The 23,163-nt window shown below is 37.2% G+C and overlaps 1 protein-coding gene across 1 annotated transcript; it reads left to right on the top strand.

Moving 5' to 3' along the window:
• Positions 1 to 845: 845 nt before the first annotated feature.
• On the top strand, positions 846 to 15,894 carry calb2a (calbindin 2a). The gene is made up of 11 exons (XM_007256229.4): positions 846 to 1,044; positions 4,619 to 4,695; positions 5,377 to 5,466; positions 5,767 to 5,847; positions 10,287 to 10,343; positions 10,821 to 10,898; positions 11,757 to 11,812; positions 11,910 to 11,949; positions 12,046 to 12,099; positions 15,008 to 15,079; positions 15,182 to 15,894. Exons 1-11 carry the CDS (start codon positions 951 to 953, stop codon positions 15,296 to 15,298), a joined length of 816 nt encoding a protein of 271 aa, XP_007256291.1. The 5' UTR covers positions 846 to 950; the 3' UTR covers positions 15,299 to 15,894.
• Positions 15,895 to 23,163: the final 7,269 nt, after the last annotated feature.

Raw genomic sequence — 23,163 nt, 5'->3', positions numbered from 1 at the left:
ATGTGAAAAGTTTCAAGCGGTATTAATACTGTGTATATATACAGCTCTGGACAAAATTAAGAGACGTTTTATAGGTATATGTTTGTATATGTTTTTTTATTACAGTTTTCATGCAACTTGGCATGTTCTCCTCCACCAGTCTTACACACTGCTTTTGGATAATGTTATGCCAATCTTGGTGCTAATTTTAGCAGTTTAGATTGGTTTGGTAGCTTGTGATCATCTATCTTCCTCTTGATTATTCCAGAGGTTTTCTATTTGGTAATATTAAAGAAACTCATCATTTTTAAGTGGTTTCTTTTTTTTCCAAAGCTGTATATATATTTCTCATCCTGAGGGGGATTTGGTCTACACAGCTAAAGAGCTACATATAGAACTGATAACGTATGATATCTAGAGAAGCATGCAGAAATGGAATGTGTAGTAGTGTAGTAATGAACTCTGATGGAGTTAGCCTACATCACTGCCCCCGAGCTTCTGCCTAAACACACAGACCACAGCACAGCGAAGCCTCAAAGCCTCATGCTGCACATTACTTACACATCCTGATCCTCAGTTACAGCCTATAAACTGGACCCCCCCCCCCCTCCCCACCCTTCTCCATACAGCAGAGTTACACACAGCACATACAGTTCGATTAGCTCGAGGAACGTGATTCAGTTTTCCGCGCGCTGAGCTTCAGATATTATTTACATAATTGACAGGCAGACTCGCAGACTCGGGCCAGAAGAGTTAAAGCCGTGTGAATAAAGCGCAGTGGAGGCTGCGCGAGAGGGAGCTGCAGCGCCCCCCCTCAGACTCGCAGCGGAACTGCAGCCTCGGCGCATCTTTAAAAGCTCCTGCGACGCGCAGGGGGGGGCTGGACAGTGAGCATCGCCGTGTGACAAAGTTCGCTCGGGATTTTCCAGCACATAAGGGGACTCGGAGAGAGAAAGAACAGAGAGAAAAGCATGGCTAACAACGCGCAGCAGCCTCCCTACCTTCACCTGGCCGAGCTCACGGCCTCCCAGTTCCTCGACATTTGGAAGCACTTCGACACTGACGGTAAGTGAGAGAGAGAGTGAAAGAGAGAGGGAGAGAGAGAAAGAGAGTGAGAGAGGGGGACAGGTGGAAGATGAGCTGGAGGAGGAGGAGAGGGCGAGTGGTCCAGCTGCGTCTGTCCTGTCCACAGAGTAGCCCCGTGCTGCTGGAAACAAGTGCTAAAACAGGAGGAAAATGCGGGAAAGGACTGCCAGCTCTGGCTGTGAACGATAAATAGATCTAAACGTCATGCTAGTGACGTTTTGGGGGAAAAACATGAGGTTTTAGAAGCTTTTCTCCTGATCACAATATTGGAATGCGTTTATGTTATTCGACTTTAATTCATCATTATTTATAATGATATTGAGTATGTTCACTGTTGAGAGCAGTAGTTTATACGCTTTATACACCAAAAGTTGTTCAGAGTGATTTTGGGTTTGTAATAACTTTTAGAGATTATGGGTGAAAATATGGGTTTAACCATTAAAACCAAAGCAGTTCACATGTAGCTTATAAACAAATTTTGTTTATAAACAGACGTTTTATAATGTTGACGTAAATGTACACTGGCGGTCGTTTTCCACATTGTGTTAAACTGCTTGCTAAATGGACCAATAGAAAAGCTCTAGATTTTAAGTTTTTTTCCTGCTCCAGTAAAGTTAGCAGATAAGAGATATTGCTTTTTTTTTTTTTTTTTTTTTTGCGTGGCAAAAAAATATTTTACCTTTTTAGACCCGAGTTATGTTCCAGTGGTAGAAAAATATAAGAATGCTGCTTTCTGTCTGTAATGCACACAAAGTCTAATATCTAATATTCTATTATAAAATGTATATAAAAATTAATGCAATGAATTAAAATGTCTAATTGATTTTTTTCTATATTAATTTATATATATATATATATTAAATTTTATATTTAATATTGCCCATTTAATTTCACAAGCCATCCCTAAACAGTCAAATAAACATGATAAAAATGTTTAAATAATATTAAGTTAGTAAAAAAAACAGCTCTTACTTTGCATTGTTTTATCTGAGTTGCTCTCTTTTTTCAGTACACTGGGTGGGACTTAGTTAATTTTTCAATTGCTTGTAAACTGTTTAATTTGGTTGGTTCGTCTTAACCAGTGTTATGTGCAACAAAACAAAACAACAAAAAATACATGATGTCTAGTGTAATGGAGTGTCTGAAAGGGGTAAATAATTCTGATTATTTTGTATTTATTTAATTTATTATTTATGGTAGAAACCTCGTTATGAACAGCTGGAGTCCAGCCGCAAATAATTCCCGCTGGAATAGCTAATTTTGTGGTACTTAATGCAGGCTAAGTGGTTTATATATGTTGGGTTGTAGGGTTGCATGTGTTGTTGAATTATATTATTATTATTTCTTTATTTTTTGTTTGTGGTGAAGTTTACTGGGCGCAACGGGCTGGTTTAGAGAATGTCGAATCTGTAATTTTCCCTCCACTAATATTTCAGCTAATTACGCCCTCTTGGGCTTGGATAGGCCCACCGCTGATAAATATAAACCATCGACCAATCGTCGCGCAGCGCGAGCGGGAGGGCGGGGTTTATCAGAATGCTGGTGTGAACAAAACAGGAGCGCTTCCCGCACGCTCTGGTCTAAGCATCCTGAAGCAGGCTGGAGACACGGTGCTACAATTTTCAAGGATTTATCACCTACACTTTATATGTAACTTAAAAAGCTAAATACTATGTGAAAAACAACCAAAAATTATGAAACAACTGATTAAAGGGGGAAATCTGTGAAAAGACGTACTATTATTAATACGTCTCAGTCTAAACCTCACATTGTCCAATGCTTTTGAATCAGATTAGAAAACAAATGTACAGTAATAACTATCTAAAGCTTTAAACTGTGAGAATATTATTATTCCTATTTATGTTTAATATTATGCAGCATTCATAGAAAATAATACTTAAAAAAAGACTTAAAATTTCCTAATTTGCTTCCAGGCTTTAAATGCATAACACTCAGGTAGATGTAAATAGTCCCATGCAGCTAAATGAGAACAATATAAAGATTTTGAACAAAAACCTGTCAGATCACCCACTAAAGTAAATAGATGGTTCTGAAGTTGGACAATGTTGGTTCAGGCTTACCACACTAAGGCACAGCTCTTTTCTTCAATATGCAAAATTATGAAAACATGCATTCATATATTTGCCTTGTGTTGTTTGTTCATACTGACGACACCATCTAGAACCAGCAGTCGGTGGGTTCAGCTGTTTATATAGGTTTTACTTTTTTTTACAGAATGAACATATTTTAATTGTAAGGGATGAATGGTAACACTTCAAAAAGCAATCAGCTCTTCCTGCATGCAGCAAGTCTATTTAAATAAAATGTAATTAAACTGGGTGATCTCACCATTCATCAGGATTAACCGATTAAGCGCTCTATAGAGTCCAAACTCAACACATAATCAATGTGCTGTTTTTGAGATAATGAAATTTGCAGGGCTTAAACTGCCAGCTCTGCCACAGCGTTAATCGAATGCTCATGTTTTGAACACCAGGCATGCTGGAATGTCTGGATCGTGTTGCCTTCTTACTTAATGTTTGCTGAAAATACTAAAGAGCAAGGATGTTTTCTTATATTGGCTTTATTTCAGATGGCTGTAAATGTTAATATTGGCAAATTAACTATATATTTTTTTGAAAGAAAATGTTTCAGTAGTGGTGATATGATTTTTAACCACATGTCTGATATTTCTACATAATATGATAACGTAATTTACGGCATCCGTCACTGACATTCACATAACACATAATTTGAGAAATTCAAATTATTTATTTTGTAGGTATAGATATGTTTTTTGTCATTCCTGACAGATGTTCTTTAACTTTTATACTTTTTGTATCGATATCGGAATAATATAATTTAGACTGGAATGAAAAATACATTGTGAATTAAATTAAATTTTGGCCTTATCGTCCAACCCAAAGTACATGTTAAACATGGAGAAGATAGGAGCCACACTCACAGTTTTAATTCAATCTACAGTGCACACACACACATGCACACACGCAAGTCCAATTTCCTGGCATATGAAATTGTCCACAGATGGTAATAGCTCATATATTAGTGGAATTGGGTTGGATTTCTCTTTAAGCATCAAGCTGGAGATCTTCTTTTCGTCTTTTCAAATAAATGGAACTTAAAAGGCAGCCCGCAGTAAGGCCCCCAATTAGAGCCAAAGTGGAAAGGGAGAGGATTCAAAGCACGCTTGGGAGAACAGCCGTCAAGAGTTTTTAATTAAGCTCAGTAGTTGCCCTGATTTGGGTGCCAGCCAGCAATCCAATCTTAAAAGTTTTTTTTTTTTGCTTGTTCTGCACCAATAAAAACCCCTGCACCGCAGTGATCGTGCCTCATCCAGTTACTTTCACAACGGTCCACTTCACAACCAGCTTTATAGCTAGGCAGTCATCCAGCCACATTAACTAATTTACGTCAGTCGTTTATTGTCAGCTGGTAGCTGTATAGTCACCGTCACATCTTGTTAAACTAAATAACAAGAGATATTTGGAACCCCAGCATTGGCTTCATGTACTCGTGTGTATCTCTTTTACAGGTAATGGCTACATTGAGGGTAAGGAGCTTGAGAACTTCTTCAGAGAGCTGGAAGTGGCACGGAGAGGAGCAGGTGTGGTAAGTAAACAGAAGGTTACTTCTGAGGGCCTTTAATGTTTATGGAGCCTAAAAGTAATTAACCAGCATGGAGCCCAATTAATGATACATTCTGCTAAAAGCACGCACTGCAGTCACTTGTAGAAATGCGAATAGGTTTTGGGCTAAAGCAGGATTTTTTTTAATGAGTCCAGCACAAAAGAGAGACACACTAGTCAAAACGGAATTATCCACTCAAAGGAATTTCCTTCACTGTCCTATAATAAGACTCATGCAATATGAACAACGGCTAGTGGTTCAGCAGGTAATTAAATGTTGCCAATTTATCCAGCCATGTGCATATAATACTAAAACTGTAATGGCTCCTGGATTATTATGCAGACAGTGTGCCATGGACTCCCCCTTAGGGAATTGCACACAGGTTTCTATTACCAGGTCAAGCGATAAAAGTCAAGAATACAAAGGACTGTGTGAGTTATACCCTATAGTTTCACAAAGTCACCATCAAAACTACAGTATCTCTGTCAGTAGATGTTATAAAAGGTTTGTTATTTTCATATAAAATCCTGGAGAATATCTGCAGTGAACTTGTCCTAAATATGCATTCTGTGACATGAGAAATGCAAATAAAAGGGTTTTTAGTAGTTTATACATGATTTGGTATGAAATGAATAGCTAATCTTGCATGTCTGTACATTTCAGGACCCAACAAATGTATCCTTCAGAGAGAAGATGAAAGACTTCATGCAGAAATTTGACAAGAACAAAGACGGCAGGATTGAGATGTCAGAGGTAAGAAATGGCTCTGTTCCAAAAATTGAGTCTGTCACCATTGCACTTGATGAGGTCAGACTACAAATAGCTTTTAAGGTTGTAGATCTTCAGAATCAATCATGCTGCATCTGATGCTGTAAAATGAAAGGTGGTGTTGCATCGTCACTTTACACTTCACTCCTGTCATTTACCAGCAGCTCCACAGGTAAAGAGCTTTCTCAGGTCTCAGGTAGAGGAAGGATGCTGTTTTAGACCCATTCACACCCTTGTTCTCTGGTGTTCTCTGGTGTTCTCAACCTCCCCTCTTCTCTTTTATAGCTGGCCCAGATTCTGCCAACAGAAGAGAACTTCTTGCTTTGCTTCAGACAATTTGTGGGCTCCAGCTCTGAGTTCATGGCGGTAAGAAATGAAAACTTTCATTTCTGTAGCAGCTTTTTTAAATAGCTTTGCATCACTGCATTTTGCTTAGTTGTGTAGGCACTGCTACATAGATCTTAATTGTTCATAACACGTGAAACAAAGCATCCATGCTCATCTTATGGTTTGTGATTAGATGTTAAAGTCGCCTTGCTGGAGACACACAATCTGGGCCAAGTTTCCCGGAGGCATTTTAGTAATAAGATCATCATAACTGTAGAGAGAGTATTCAGTGTGATAAGATGCTTTCAGAAAACCCAGTCCCTATATGTTATGTTAAAGGGAAGTACAGGGGTTGGTGATTATGTTGCATGTATATATATCATGATACATAATACGTGTTTTGTACTTTTTGTCTGGAAATGTTCTATTTGTATCCAAGTAGGGATATAAGAAGATATTAATATATCAATGTATTGCAGTGTAATTTTTTTTGTTTTTAAGAAAATGTTTTTAATGAATACATGTAAATATTGGTGGGAGGCAGTGATTCACGTTGTGTTGTGTTTGAACTCTGTCTTCAGATCCCGTTCTTTATTTATCAAGTACCCGTAAATATCCTCATACTTCCCAGGCCTAGGACAAGTTCATATATTTTTATTAAATGAGCGCTGAACATATCTAAAAAGATTATGGACTGAATCACCTATTCTGTGTTTTGCCACGTAAAAAAATCTAAATCAAGAAAACAAACTGGAATGTTGCGCAATATATTGCAAAATTATTGATAGATTTGGAACTATGATGAAAAGATATCCTAATGAGCGTATTATAATATTGTGTCTCAAACCTTTCCCATTGGCTCCTAGGAAAATCTGTGGGCAAACTGCCTGTTGTCCCTCACTCACCATTACTGTGTAGTCATTCCAACGGGCTACGTTTCCTTCCTTATGTGTTCACTTGTCAGTTATTTTCTAATATAGTTGCCTGGCCTGAGAATTGAAGGCTGAAAGAACAAGTTAACCCATTCTTTACTGCTGAGGGTGGCTTTACTCATGTACTAATGTAGTATTATGCCATTGGTAGAGGTAGCAATACTAGGCAATACTAACTCAGAAGCACATCTAAAGTAAAGTTGTAAGTTACTGAAATTCAAGTGTGAGTAAATTATACTAATCAGCAATGGTTAATACAATATACAATAACTATTCCAATTAGCTTTTTAAGCAACCAGTTAGATTTTGCAGTGCAGGTTACAATGTGTTTGTGATTTAATTCCAAAAAAGTGTTTGCATGGGTCATCATTTGTGGTTTGGTTTCGAGAGGGATGACACCCAACAGAGTACAGTCTTGTGCAAATAATGTGGTAGAAATATCACAATTAAAGGAACATCATGGCAAATTTCACCATTTCAAACAACACAATCCAGTGCAGTTTGAAATACAATGAAGTCTGAAATATATATTACTTAAATCCAGTCAAATATTTAGTATTTAAATGTTTAGCATGCTATTTTTTTGGAGTAACATATCATATCATATTGTGTATTGCTTTTTCTCCTACACATTTTGATTTATACGTTTTTTTTTGTTATATTGCTGAACACAAAATATCTTAATAATGCTTTTCTACAGTATTTGTTTAATGTGTCTCTAGCAGTGTTAGTCATAGTGTCCATTACAGACTGGAACATTTTTTATAATCTTAGCAGCTTTTGAGATCACGCTCTTGTTCCAGGTAAAGCATTTCAACTAACAGGGATTATCACCCTGACCTGGAATTAATAAAAGCAGTCTAGGGCATGCTTTCGAGGAATATATAACAATGTTCTGCACACATTCACAATATTTCTTATAAAGTGCAATATTATTATAATTTTGCAAAAGGGTACAGCTCTACATAACGGAAGTAATCAGTTAAAATGATGCCCTCTGCTCTGCTCTCTGGCATTTCGCAGTGTTTTACCACATGCTTATTAACTGCTTTCTAAGATTAGTTTGATTGGATATTTAATACAGGGTTGGTGCCAGATGGAGTTTATATTAGGGTGCTGTGACCCTGCCTGATAATACAATAATCAATTCTAAACAAAACATGGAAATCTCAGAAACTCACCTGTTCAGATTCCAATCACAGTGTATGGAAGAGTGATTGGACAGTTTTAGTTTGTTCACTTCACTCAGTAATATTTCAGCTCAGTAAAAAAAGTAACAGTAAAGAAAAATGAGAAAACTTCCAATTGATGTTTTCCTACTTTGATCATAAAAAATGTCTCAGGCAGGCAGACGGGTGGGGAAGTGGGGGTGTCGACCTTCTCACCAGTATATTATGTAAAGCCGGGGAAAGAATGATATAAGGGGGGAAAGGGGAACTTTTTTAATCACCCCGCGAGGTGTGGTGTGGTAGGCAAGCCGGGCCTGGATGGAATGAGGAAGTACAAACTTCTATTTTCAGAGTAATACATTATGGATGGGCCGCTGTAATTCTCCACAGACCTGAGAAGACAGGGCATCTATCTTTGATAAGAACTCTTGCTGGAAACAGGACAGCTGCTAGATTAAAACATTAATTAAATTGCATTTTGCGCTCCTTGTCCTCTTACAATGCACAGCTGAGCGGAATTGAAAATGGAGATGGATGAAAATGAAAAAGAAGAATGATTAAAACAAAGAAAACTTGATAATTATCACTCCTTTGCACAAATGCACACACACCTATTTCTTCCTGAATGAGTTTCACAATGAAACTATGTGGAAAAATGTGCTGATTGTGTTTTTCCTTCAGAGAGAACCTTGTGTTAATATTGCCACTAAAATGTGAAATTGATGTGATGTACACATGGGCGTGGTAGTGGGGGGAAAAGTGGACCTGACTACTCAGGGCCAGAGTAGGGAGATGGGCCCATTAACATCCAGATTTTTTTTTTTTCGCTTGTGTTCTGGCATGGCTAGGGGGCCCAGTGATATTGAGAATGTACAGGAACCAGATAGCAACTGCCAGCTCAGTTAAAGCACTGTACAATAAACCGCTACTGAGTTTCATTGAAATCAGCATGATGTTGAATGTCCCCCTTATGGCCCATGCCCAGTTCTGTATACTGGTACACTATACAACATTTTGGTGGTTAAATTATTTGAGCAGCGCATTTAAGTTTTATTCTTGTTGTGAGAAAGAGGGCACATGACTGTAAATCCTTGCTGTCCAATGAAAAACAAGTATCTCCATTTTTGTCGATTTTTAGTTTACTACATTATTTAAACAAACCGTCACTCCCTTATGTTAGAATACACTTTTAAAGCAGCCAGTTACATCTCCAGCACTAACCCAGCACAACATTCTATAAATAAGATCAGATTATCACACATTCACACACTGTCCTGTGATGATGCTTTTAGAATGTTCAGTATCTGTTTGTTAAATAGAGACTTCATGATTTAAAGTGAAGGACAGAGTGCTGTTTCCACACCATTTAAAATATTTCACAATGAGCTCTTTGGTTTAAGTTAAGCACTGGTGGATTGAAGTTAAAGACTTGGCACTGTAACTATATGCTGGTAGCAAAAGAAAAATATTATGAAAAGGCTATTTCTAAGTGCATGTTTAATCGATCTGTTAATTAAACAAATATGCAAAAAAAATTGTTTTTGCTACTAGGATATAGTTACAGTGTTTAATTACTGCAATAAATAAGTGATTATGTGATTAAACATGTAATCACTGTTGTAATTTACAGAGTTAATATCCTCATTAAGTCTGGCTTATTATTCTTCATTAGTTTGAATTGCTTTTCATGTTGAGGAATAAAACAAACGTCAGCCATGTTTGTTCGTGTTTATAATGTAGATTAGTGTTTTTCTGGTGAAAGTTCCTCTAATACGCCAAAGCTCCTATTTAAATATACTCCTATATTATAAACAGTTGGCGCATCATGATAATTAAGTTATCAAGTTATCATTCATTATGTGAACATGACCAATTATTTTTGCTTACCTTAATCTATTCCAATGTGTTTCCTTGCATGTTTGTTTACATATGAATGATCTTATTCAAAATTTAAACCAGTTGATCAGGGTATTAATGCATGCATATAAAGTTAGACTGTGACAGGTGAAGAAAAAAGTACCAAAACCAAACTATTGTTAGTAAAAGTTCATTGTATCAAAAAATAGTTATTGTGACAGGCCTAAAAAACATCAACTTCAAAGTAGTGCTGTAAGAAAACATTGAAATGTCAAAATATGTCAATGTTTTGCTTTGTAATACTGTATATAAATATTTATTATGATAGTTTGTTTTTATGCTACAACAGTTTTCCTAAAATTTGATTTAAACATTTGCATTATTCTTAGTATACAGTGTCACAGTATATTGCAATATATTGAATCGTATTGTAATACATATCGTATTGCCAATGCACAAGTATTTTTTCTTTACCTTTTACCCATACATAACCTTTACCATTTTGTGTGTGTATCTGAAGGCCTGGCGAAGGTATGATACAGACCGCAGTGGCTACATTGAAGCAAATGAATTGAAGGTGAGCTATAGTTTGTATGGCCCTCAGCACAATCCCTGCAAGATCTTTACTGTGGTGACCTCTAGACAGTACTGCAGCATTACATACTGTAACATGGTCAACTAGTGATTTAATAAATAAAACCAATAGTTTAGTTTAGTAACTGGTGTGAAAAAAGCTGAGGCAGAATTTGTATTGTTCTTCAGCTTGGGAACAAATCCCTAGTCTGGCCTAAATCTGCATCCCTTTTGCTTTAAAATTGAATGGAAAACATGCAAATCAGGTAGGCCTTGTCAACTGCCAGCCAAAGACAATATTCAAATCTCTTTAGTGGCTCAGAACATACAAATACAGAAAGAATCACATGCAGTTGGTTGATTTTCACTCTAAACATTGATCAGCAAATGTTCATAGTTCTCTACAGGCTAGTATAAAGGGTTTTAGAGCTTCTTTCTAATTAAAGCTTATGTCTTTTGACCTTGAGTTTTCTCTTTTTAGGGGTTTCTCTCAGACCTGCTGAAAAAGGCTAACAGACATTATGATGACAAGAAACTGCAGGAATACACACAGACCATTGTAAGTGTCTCAAACACAGTCTATTATGCCAAATCTCGAAATATTTGCAAGCATCAAACAATCTCTTTCTTAGAGGAGAAATTAGATTTTAGTGGTTTACTGAACAGAATAAAATGAATGATATTGTTAATAAGAGGCACAGATTTGAATGGTCTTTTGTGACTTTCTTTACTTAACCCAACATTCCTGAGATTTACAGAGTAAAACAGACTGGCTTTTAAACCCAAAGTCAAAGTTTGCACCCAGATAACTTTAGCTTTAATACAGCGATAAAAAAAACACATAAGCTGCTGTTATTCATTGTGAAGCTGTTAACCACCATGCAAGTGATGGCTTGGTTCAGTGATTAGGGTACGCACTGTCCTACGGGTGTGTTCACACTCCAGCTGTACTGGCATATGTCGTCTTCTTAAGGCCGGAGGGTCGACCTGAATAACATTAGGATAAGCCAGCTGGAGAACTGGGCAATAAAAAATGTCTATTGCCTATTTTGGAATAGTGAATAGCTGTATAAATCTTCAGATTTTAAGTGAACTTCCCGCTAAGTATTAATAATAAAAAAGCAGAATCTTTTAGTGTATTACTGTTGTTTACACTGGCTAGCTAGATGCATAGTATGTATTTGTCTAGATAGTTATGTCCAGTATAGTTACTAGTTATAGTTAACTATTTAACTTAAGCAGGCAGGTCTGTGGACACAACAAACTCCCCCCATTATAGAAAACTGTACAAAACATACCTAAAGGATGTTAAAATGAAGATTATTTAAATTCCCCTGCATTTGTAATACTGTGTTCATTTAGAGTAAATCTTGATAAATGTATTGTTACACATTCATAACAAATGTCTTTCTCTCAGCTCAAGATGTTTGATCTGAATGGGGATGGAAAGCTGGGTCTCTCTGAGATGGCAAGGTGAGCAACAGGACATTCGTTTAACTTGCTCAACACATAGAAATATGTTATAGAAATATGTTTTTTCTAATGCATTGTTTTTTGCCTTGTTATTTAGGCTTCTACCAGTTCAGGAAAATTTCTTATTGAAATTCCAGGTGAGAACACGACTTACACAGCAAGTTGCATAACATGTACAGTGAACTGTTTTCTTAAGTACAGAATTGTAATGGGCTGTTTTTACTGACCTGCAGGGCATCAAACTGACTGCTGAGCAGTTCAACGCCATCTTTACATACTATGACAAGGTAATGTGCAGTTTTACTTTTACATGAATATGACATGCAATTAGGAGTGGTGACATGTGCCTAAAATAATCCCACAATATTTCAGTATTTTTGTGATAATAGTATACTTACTTATATGATATGACAAAAACTGAAAATATCTTGGTAATTTCAAAAATATGCTACTGCAACAAAGTTAAAGTTTTACTCAGTTTAACAGTTTCAAACATTCAGATAAAACAAAATCTGTGAAGTAATATCTAGTTTGTAAACATTAACTTAATGAGAGTTTGTATAATTTATGTGACAAAAATAATCTACAACAAATCTAAACTGTAGAATAATGCACACATATAAAATGAACTATAATATAGACATTGTATAATATGTGGATATAAACTTAATCATTTTTGCTGGCCTTTTTTGTTTACATATGAGTTATCTTAATATCTCAATATTTTTGCCAGAAGTACAGAGTGGGACAAGTGCTTACCTTTTACTTACCTCACCTTTACCTTTATTCTATTTGCTGTTGATCTAAAGTTATGACACAGACCGAAATAGCTCTATCATACCATTGCACTAAAATAATAGCATTAAAAATACTTTTGTGCTAACAATATTCTTGGCGATCTGACAAAACACTGATATTGGATCAAATATTTTATTCATTGTAAGAATATACTAAATGCTCAAGTTTTATTTCATTTAACAGTTTAAAACATTCAGCAGAAACAAAAAAACTGTAAACTTGTTTCTTTTGTAAGCTCAGTATCTCTAGATATGTATGATATAGTAATTATGTAACAAGAAATAGCACAAAATTAAAGTGTAGAATATTAAGTGCATGCAAATAAACTGCAATCATAAACAATTTTGCAAAAAAAAAAATACCCTTAAAGCTTGACAATAAATAACAAAACAAACACCAAACAGTGATAATGATGAATTACACAGTATGACACATTTTTACTTGCAATGACAGATTGTGTCTGGCTCTGAGATTTGTCTTTCTCGTTTACGTCTAATTTCCCTCTCTCCCGCAAATCCCATTTTGCATGCAAATAAGCGGCATTTCCACATACCTGAGCAGGTAAATGACTGAGTGCTGCACCTGTCCTTGTAGGTCCAGACACTGGAGCACATCCATGATATCATTTGTTTTACAATGGCTTTTTGAGTGACACAATTCCCAATGCAAAACAGGAGGCCATGGTAACATTTCCTGACCAACAGAAGTCTATCCTTCTCAACTCAATGTTTAAATGTTTAAGGACACCCTTTCTTCACAGATGTGCAAATGCACACAAACACACTGTTTGTCTAAAAAGGACAAAAAAGAAAACTTTGGAGCAGATAAACATGAACCTTTTGTCATCGTGCTTAACACCAAGAATGTGCTAGAGGGGAATAACTGCTCTAACAGCTTCCACTGCTGATGTTGCTATACACCTGAATATATTAGACCATTGTGAATGTATTTCCTCCTGAGATCTGAACGTTTGCTCGGTGTGCATTTTTAATTTATCATATCTATGTTGGATCAGTAGGAGTGAACAAGTTTTAAAAACTAAATTTTGTCTTTGTACAGAAAGTCTACAGTAAGTAAATAAACTAGTTTCAAATGTAAAATTGGAAGAGAATTATTTTTACCTGGCCCATGTTTATGTCTGGACTGGCTGTAGAAACCTGTGACTGGGATTCCCGCCATCTTATTTTTAATTAATTGAGAGTAATGTTGTCATGCAACCACCAGATAGTACAGGCAGTGTCTCCATATGAGGACAAAGAGTTAACGTTTTAAAAAAATATAGAATCATGATGTAGAAATGTAATGTCCTCATAAGAGGACAAAGGGTCTCAAGAGTATAAGAACTTTTTAACATTCACCTAAAAGCTGTCTGACCAGTGGTAGGATGGTCCCCCCTTATATGTGAGTCTTGGTCCTCCCAAGTTTTCTTCCTCCTTCAGCTCTGAGGTAATTTTTTTGCCTCTGTAGCTCACTGATGATTGTGTATTGTATGTTTAATGATTTACCTGTTTCTCTGTCCTGCGATCACGTTTCTGTAAAGCTGGTTTGTGACAACATTACTTGTAAAAGTGATATATAAATACATTTGATTTGATATTAGAACGCAAATGTTGGAATTACATTACAGGCTTTAGTAAGTAAATGCAATTTATTTAAAGGCGCCAAACAGCTTTGTTTTAAATTCCAAACAAAAAACATAATGAGCAACGCAGGGAGGATTTGGATGTTGCGTGTGCAGGTCTGCTATGAGGACTGGTGCAGACGCTTAATTATAAATGAAATGCAGTCTGCATGTGTGTGGAGTGTGTCAAGCACTTTAGTATTTCCATGTAGAATTACGGTGGCAGCAAAGTGGAAAGCTCCTGTTCCCCTCGAGAGCTTTCAATAAGAATCCCTCAGCTGTGTGAACCAGAGCATATTATGTAAAATGTTGAATTATTTAAAATAATACATACATTCTGATTATCGTGCACATCATACTGTATACACACATACACACACTATTATGCTCACTGAGCACTTTAGTAAAACACCTATTAATGTAATTATCTAATCAGCAGTCAAGCAGTGAAGCATCAAGTCACGCAGAAAGGGGTCAGTAGCTTCAGGTAATGTTCACATCAACCATCAGACTGAGGAAAAAGGGAATCTAAGTGATTTGGAGGGTGACATAATTGTTGATGCCAGGTGTGCTGCATTGCGTATTTCAATAGGTGCTTTCAAACCTACATTGTTTAGACCAGACCAAAAAGGTCATCTCACAGAGGAAGTCAAAAATGAATACAGTGAACCAAGAATAAATACAGTGTCCAGCAAAAAGGTGCTAAGTCTCACCAAGGCAGAAATAGGTGCCATTATAGATTACTGGGTAACCAACTACACTCTTGTGTTTTAAAGGATGGAAATGGCTACATTGATGAGCAGGAGCTGGATGCCCTTTTGAGGGACCTCTACGAGAAGAACAAAAAGGTAAGAGCAGGAATCAGAAACTTAAACACAATGATTTTAAGCTGATGTTTCTAATTACTTAAAGATTGATGATCTTAATTCCTTTATTTACCTTTATATCAGGAGGTGGACACTAAGGACCTCACTGGCTACAAGAAGAGCATCATGGCCTTGTCAGATGGGGGTAAACTGTACCGCTCTGAGCTGGAGATCGTGCTGTGCCGGGAGCCCATGCTGTGAATTTAGGATTCCCTTCGTCTCATTTCACCTCTCTCAGCTGCCTGACTACTGTAACCATGTGCATGTGCTGGGCACCCCCCCATCTTATCCTTTACATGCGTTTTGAATGAATGTGCACAGCAAAGCACAAAAAAGCCCTGCCCGCCCTGCCCCTGTCCACCTCCCCATATCCCCACCGCCCCAAGTACAGACCGTTTCAGCTACGGTGTTGCCCTGCGCTCCGTTTTTAAACTATACATTTAAATGAAGAATTGAATGAACCATAATGATACGAGATTTTAAATGGTATAAATAAGAGTATGATCCAATTATAAATTTATTTATTTATCTATTTATTTATTTATTTATTTATTCACTCATTAATAATAGTTTTTTTTTTATTATTTAGGTCATTGGTTTTAAGCTATGCCCTCTGGGTTGTTTTTCTTACACTTTGTCAGGTTTTTCTTCTTCCTCGGTTTGATCCCTTCCCCAGTCATTATTTTACTTTTGAATTGCTCTGTTTCAGGTTGTGTCTTTCTGTTCTTTTTGGCTGATACTGTTATAGGATGTTACTGAGAGCATTAATAAAAGATATCTGGAGAATGGATGTATAATTTATTGAAGATTTTTGTTCCTTTTCAAAGAGCAATGTTAGCATGAACTTATTGAACTTTGCTCGGCTTTCTTTAGGTTCAGTTCCAGACTGGAAGATAAAATGCACACATTACCAGTACATACACAACACCTCCCTTAACTGCTTTTAAAATCGTTTGACCTTTATTATAAGAAAAGTTTGTGTTTCAGCACTGTAATATTACTAGAAAAAAAACATCCTTTCCTATTCATTGTTTATCTGCACAGTGACTTAATATAGTATTTCTAGTACCAGGTCCCCCTGTTGTGCGTGCGGATGTGTTTAAATCTAAATGAATCATTTATATCAGCTCTCCCCGCACCCACAGTAAAACTTCTCAACAATTCTCATCAATTAGTCATCTGTGCTTAAATATATAATCCTCGGGCCGTGTGGGTTTCGCAAAGGGACTTGCCGTCTGAACAAGGATGAATGATGTTTACACTGAATATGGAAATGTTTATAATGACTGTGTGTAATTCTCCAAAAAGCAGCAGAATAGGTCTTATCATTCTTACCTGCCTCCAAGTTGAAGGAGAGCAATTAAGCCTCAGGGCCACATTGGGCCACATTTTTAACTCTCTAGCAGAAAAAAAACACTGTGCATCTGACACTGGCACTGTAGTGTCTCTGCAGAATTCCGAAATAGATCAGCCCACAGGAATACTGCTCATTTAATTACATCATGCCATTGTTTTGATTCCCTTTTAATTACAAGTCATCCATGACTGGTAAAGACAAAAAGTAAACAAAGGAAGATGTTACAAACATTCTGGAGAACATTTAGTCATGAGGGGGAACTCTATATTAGGTTAGAACATGGCTTGTATATGTGTATTTCATTAATTGCTGACTATGTTATCTTCAGTTCCCAAAACTGAGGAATGTTACAAAATAAAATGCAAGAAACTATGTTCTCCCTATACTGTAGTCTTATTTGATGTTTTTGTTTTTGATATTTGTGCAAATCTCTATGCACACAAAAAGAGTGTGCATGCATACAAAGACAGTAGAAACGCAGAGTTATATGTGAAAGATATAGTCATCACTTATTTAGATACTTGGAGGATCCGGCTGTTTTATTTATAAAGCATTTTAAAAATAGCACCAAATGAATTTAATAAGTAATTCAGAATGGAAGCCTGGAGTCTGGACTCACCTCCTCATCCAGCCCCACTTATTCATGTAGTAGTCTATGAAAATCGGGCTCTGTTCTTGGGAAATGGGAAACCATTTTAAATCTGTCCCTAAAGCTAATCTACACCACATGAGGGGTAACAGATCAGGAACTACCTAACATTTTTCTGGGACTTCGAAGTCCATTTTCTGTTGCAATTGTAAATAAATAAATCAACAAATAAATAAATTAATAAATATGTGGCTGTTTGATGAGAATAAAATATCCATTTTTAGATCTGCTTAAGGCATCTATCAGTATTGCCCATCTTACAGCAATAACCCAGAGTGATGGAGATTCTGATGCCTTTGTGCACCCTTCCATTCATTTGTGCATAGAGTGCTATGATTTACCATAATTACTCATATGAATGGACTCTAAAGCTTTTCTGCATGACTCACCGTCCGCAGGGGCTTGGATAATAATGTAAATATTCTTTTCATCTGCGATGCTGCTTCGACACTGAAATGGGGGCAATCCTACTTAGATTTAGGAAATGATTTATTCAGTGGCTAGCCATCCACAGTAATGCCCAAGACGAAACCATGATCAATCGCCAATTGTACTACATTCTGAATTACGGTGGTACCTGGTTAGCCTGTAACACACTTTCATTCAAATGTCAGCAACTGCAATTTTCCACACAGATTACTGCATTAGAGGATTTGTTGCTAATGCCATTGTGGCTTAATGTGCCTCGGAGGATACAGAAGAGCTGAAAAGAAAGAACACAGCCACTTCTCTTTAACACTAGACTAAATATACAGGGAGAAAATAATGAAAGAAGCCTCGTCTTTGACTGTGACTGTGACATCACAAAGGCGGCTTTATGTGTCAGACATCCCACTTCCCCTGCAAGTCCCTGGATACTCCTGCATATTGATAAAGGCTCACTGATGTTCACATATCATATACTATATTCCAGAAATCAGTTTTTTTTATAAAGCTCGCTCTAGCACTTTTTGAGAGAAATCAAGAAGACAGAACAAGTTAGTAGCAGACATAGCCAGAGCAATCTGATTGGTCTTTCCGAGTGCTCTTGTTTGTACAGTGGTGCTTAAACGCTCGTGAACCCTTCAGAATGTTCGATTTGTCTACATAAATATAACCTAAACTCTCTCTGAAGTCATAAAGTAAAAAAATGCAACACAATGTTTCTATTGATTTGTGATTTATACCAGCTTGGAAGAGTTTTAGCCCATTTCCTTATACAAAACAGCTTCAGCTCATTTAATTTTTATAAATTTTTATAATTTTTTATGCCTTTTTATACTGAAATTAAGTGTTTTCATTTTTCCAAACATAACACTTCTCATTTAAGGCATAAGCAATCTCATCTTAAAACATATTTAAGAAACTTTACTTGGTTAGCTTGTATACCAGATACCAATTAACGTTATGTGGCAACTGTAAATGACAAATCACAGATAAAAAGCGTCAGCAAAGAGAAATTGTCATCACGAATTCATGAGTCACAAATAAAAAAAAATCCAATGTGAAATTGACTTGGGATGTAGTGAAACATGATAAAGAGTAATTCACCCCCAGCATTCCCAAATATAGTACTTTTAGCCGATGCTCCCAACAGACTTACAGTGCTAGAAATAGGGGCATAGCGTTGCATATGCAAGGAAATCACTTTTTTTTACACCATTAACAAGATAAAAAGTAGCTCCATTCCATTGGTAGAAATCTGAGAGCCCTGACACTTAAAATGAGGCAGTGAGAACTTTAAAAGTGCACAAAGTAGCAAAAGCGTGCCTCTGTTCTGCATCATGTGCTTGATACTAAAATTCTCATTGTAAGACATTTGACTTGTTCCTGTTGTACAGGAAACTCTTATATGTGTGCCTTGAAACCTCCATTCTTCTATGCTGAAACAGGGCTTCCTTTGTTACAGATATTTAGTCACACTATTTTAGGCTTATAGCGTTCCTATTGTTTCGTGTCTTTATATTGTAAGTCTATATTGTTCTTACTGGTCTAAGAACATTGAGAGCAAAGAGCATTGCTGAAAGTCTATGTAATCTCTTTTGTGGCTTCAGCAGAAAAGGTACAGCAGTGAGAATCAGCAGTGGAAAAAGAATTAACCCAGTTACTCCTGTCACAATGTAGTGACTTGTATTGTGTGAGCTTGACTTAGAGTCATTCTGAGAGCCTGCACTCAGATTAAACCCAAAGCATCTGGCATCACTGAAATAGCATAACGTACACTGAAGAGGCACACTGACTCCAAGTGGGTGCTTTGTGTTACTGCACCCAGCCATCATGCTTATGTGGGACGAGTGAAATGTGGGCTATGTGGGCTCTAGATGGGCATGGGCTCTGAGTAGATTTGTAAATTTGTTGTTTCTGGGACCCAGTTTGACCCAAATAGGTCCCATTATTACAGTTTACCTTAATCTCACATGAATCTCATCCAGGCCCCATGTGCATTGTATATCCAAGATGTTTATTGTTTAACACATTAAGGTCCCATCACTGACAATTTTAGGCATCCATATTTGGGACCAACACGAGTCTTTCTTGTCCAAACTTCATTGGTAGAATTCTGAGAGCCCTGACATTTAAAATGAGGTGGCGAGAACTTTAAAAGTGCACAGATAGTTTCTTAAAGTAGTTCTGGTAGCAAAGCATGCCTCTGGTCTGCATCGTGTGCTTGATAAGAATCTAATGGAAGACATTTGACCTGTTCCTGCTGTACAGGAAACTCCTAAAAGTGTGCCTTGACATCATCATTCTTATATGCTGATTCAGTTTAAGGATGGATTGCCTTTTATAGCTGTTATACTTCTAACTGGTATAACTTTATATTCTAAGTTTGGCTTTCCAAATAGGTCCCATTATTACAGCCCCCCATATACTCATATGAATCTCATGCATTGTATATCCAAGATGGGGCCCATGTTTAACAAATTTTGGTCCCATCACTGTCAATGGTGGGCATCCATTGGTGGGACCAACACAAAACCTATAGACAAATCTTTCTGGACCCCAGTTGGTCTACCCAAACAGGCCCCATGGGCATATTGTCTTGGCAGCTAATCCGGTCATCATGAGTTCCACATTCCAAACAAATCAAATGGGAAAAGGTAAGTCACACATTATACCTACAGTTGCAAGAAAAAGTATGTGAACCCTTTGGGATTACTTGGATTTCTGCATAAATTGGTCATTAAATGTTTTCTGATCTTCATCTAAATCACAAAAATAGACAAACACAGTGTGTTTAAACTAATACCACATAAAAATTATATGTTTGCATGATTTTATCGAACACAACAAAAAAGTATGTGGATTTAATAACTGGTTGACCCTCCTTTGGTAGAAATAATAACCTCAACCAAAAGTTTCCTGTGGTTGCAGATCAAACCTGCACAACAGTCAGGAGGAATTTTAGATCATTCCTCTTCACAAAACTGTTTCAGTTCAGCAATATTCTCGTGATATCTGGTGTGAATTACTCTCTTAAGGTCATGACACAGTATCTCAATTGGGTTGAGGACTCCAAAAACCAATATTGCTTAAATTGCTTAAAAGACTCTTTTAAACTCTTCTTTCTCCTGAAGAAAATTTCTTATTACTCCTGCAGGGTCACTATTTACAAGAATGCAACTAAATTCCTTTAGATATTGTTTCCCCATTGTGCTTACAGTTTTTCTGCACTAGAAATGTGCACTCTCTCCGCTTTTAGACTCTTTTGCCCCGTTTTTCTGCGCTAGAAATGCGCACCCCTCCGCTTTTAGACTCTTTGGCCCGTTTTTCTTTGCTAGAAATGCGCACCCTCTCCGCTTTTAGACTCTTTGGCCCGTTTCTGACACCTAGCGTTCAAACTTTGAATCTCACATTATAAAAACCTGCTTAACAGCGGGCCAACTTTCATTCTATTTCTAAAATACCCAGGCCCCCAGCTTTTCCCTTCCAAAACGTGCCACCGGAAGTGTGCTGCTGAGGAATGAGAGGACCATTTGAGCAAAGCTATCCATTCACTTCCATTCATTTCGGGGTGTCTTTGAACCAATAATAAATGTATTTCCAAGCCGTTTTCGATTATGACACAGCCCATGTTCTTTTCTACAAAGAACGGATTTTCTGCCATTTGATCCATAAGATTAATAATCTGTTCATAGCTTTAGAAAATAAAAATTTTATACAACTATGCTAACGATGACGTAAAAAGACAGCGACCCAAAATACCGTGCTGTAATGTTTGGAGAAGTTGCTCCTCTTATTTAAAAGTACAGAGCTGATTGAATTAGAGCAGGGTCAAAGTAACCTCTTATTATGCAAATATAATACTACTACTAACAGTTATAATACATTGTAGATAGTAAGATAGTAGGAAATAGAAGTAAGATAGACTATGAGAATTATAATGTGTAGATAGAACTATAATTTATATTACACATTTATTATTATTATTACTGAGTTTCTAAATGCTTGTTATATAGACAAACTATGAATATTCTTCAGTAAATCCGTGGACTAATATTGGCTATCAGTAATTCTAGTTTATATCTGCTGTTTATTCAATAAAAGCCCCATTATGGGACGGAATGAACTTTTCTCACTATGGAGTAAATAGTTCTGTGCAGCTCATGTAAACAGTACGGCTGTTTGCACGGCACGCGGCGCCTGCGCAATCTCTCACTTTCCCGGTTAACGCCCCACGAGAAGCCGACCAGGAAGTGACACGATTGGCCTCACCTGGCTCCTTTGAAATTAGCGGGATGGCTTGGTCCAGTTAATATATACTGTCAATGAAATTACCTCGCGGGCCGCTCCAAAAAAGGAAACGGGCCGCAAATGGAGATACCCCTCGCTGCAGAACCACAAGTCCAGGGGGTGGGGCTGGATCTGATCCAACTCTTCCTATGTCGTGTTTTCATTGGTCTGAAGCAGATCGGACTCTTCCCCATCCGGTTTTACTCACTCGCCTAACCCTACCCCTACCCCTAACCCTAACCCTAACCTAACCTAAAAGAAGATATGGGTGGTCAGGAGGTCAGGCTCCACCCCTTGGATCAGATCCAGCCCCACCCCCTGGACTTGTGGTTCTGCAGCGAGGGGTACTTGGGCAAATGGCCCGCGGGCCGTAGTTTGGACACCCCTGATCTAAGCCAAGTACTATTTTGGCGAATGCTGACTTTGAAATTCGTCTAATTAAAAAAAAAAATCATACAAATGACTGGGTACTATTTGTAAAAACTAGAAGGTAATACATAGCACAGGCCAGTGAGGTGGGAAATGCCATAAGACAGGAGTACTACATTTGTGCATGTTTTAAACACATATTTAATTAAAACCAAATAATACATAAAAAAAGATCATTGTATCTCAAAACATAAATTTTGGGATTAACAGTTGTTTCTGATCAGTCGAAAATGATTGACACATGCTCCGCCCTTTAGCAACGCCCACTGGGGAGCAATGGGAGCGCCAGGACGCGAACCCGACTGATTTTTAATCGTAACCACCTTACACTAGACGATCGGGATGACGCGACCGCGACTCGACTGCAGCTGGACTCTAGCCAGACTCTCGTGATTTAATCCCAACTCTGGAAATTTGTCTGCGACTGAGAAATCGTTTGAAAAACGTTAGGTTGGCATTAGGAAGATTCTGATTAAGTTTGTTGTGCAGTTGAATAGACGTTTGGTGTTTCTGGATCATTTTATTTCATTAAGGCATATTAAGATTGTTTCTTATAATAGGTTTCAGTAGGAAGAAAACCCACATTATGCCTTTTTAGGTTTTAGACTTTTGTTGGTGCTTCATCTAGCTAGATTTGCTCTGTGAATCTGGAGTAACTCTGTCCTGCCTGTTTTAGTGTTTCCTGCTGTAACTCGCTCAGCTCAGCAAGGGCAGTTATTTCATTAGTTAGTAGGTTAATTAGTTGATTAGTAAGACATGTCCGATTTTTAGGCTTTAGTGGCATTTTAGGTATGTTTTACTGCCATCTCCCGAATCAATGTTAAATTACATGCACAGAGGAGTAGTTAGAGTATTGTACTGTATATTTCCTAAAGTCCTCAGTGACTGATTTACCTGGTTTTATATGAGGACTTTTTG

Source organism: Astyanax mexicanus, chromosome 9 (genome assembly GCF_023375975.1).
Source record: "Astyanax mexicanus isolate ESR-SI-001 chromosome 9, AstMex3_surface, whole genome shotgun sequence".
Classification (NCBI taxonomy): Eukaryota; Metazoa; Chordata; class Actinopteri; order Characiformes; family Acestrorhamphidae; genus Astyanax; species Astyanax mexicanus.
Note: the sequence above shows the minus strand (reverse complement) of the source record. Positions and strands in the feature narration are given on the sequence as shown.

Excerpts from the sequence above, each read along its gene's own strand:
- calb2a (XM_007256229.4), top strand. The coding sequence starts at position 951 with ATGGCTAACAACGCGCAGCAGCCTCCCTACCTTCACCTGGCCGAGCTC. Across the intron at positions 5,467-5,766 it reads GCAGGATTGAGATGTCAGAG|CTGGCCCAGATTCTGCCAAC; the intron begins GTAAGAAATGGC and ends TCTCTTTTATAG. Across the intron at positions 5,848-10,286 it reads CCAGCTCTGAGTTCATGGCG|GCCTGGCGAAGGTATGATAC; the intron begins GTAAGAAATGAA and ends GTGTATCTGAAG.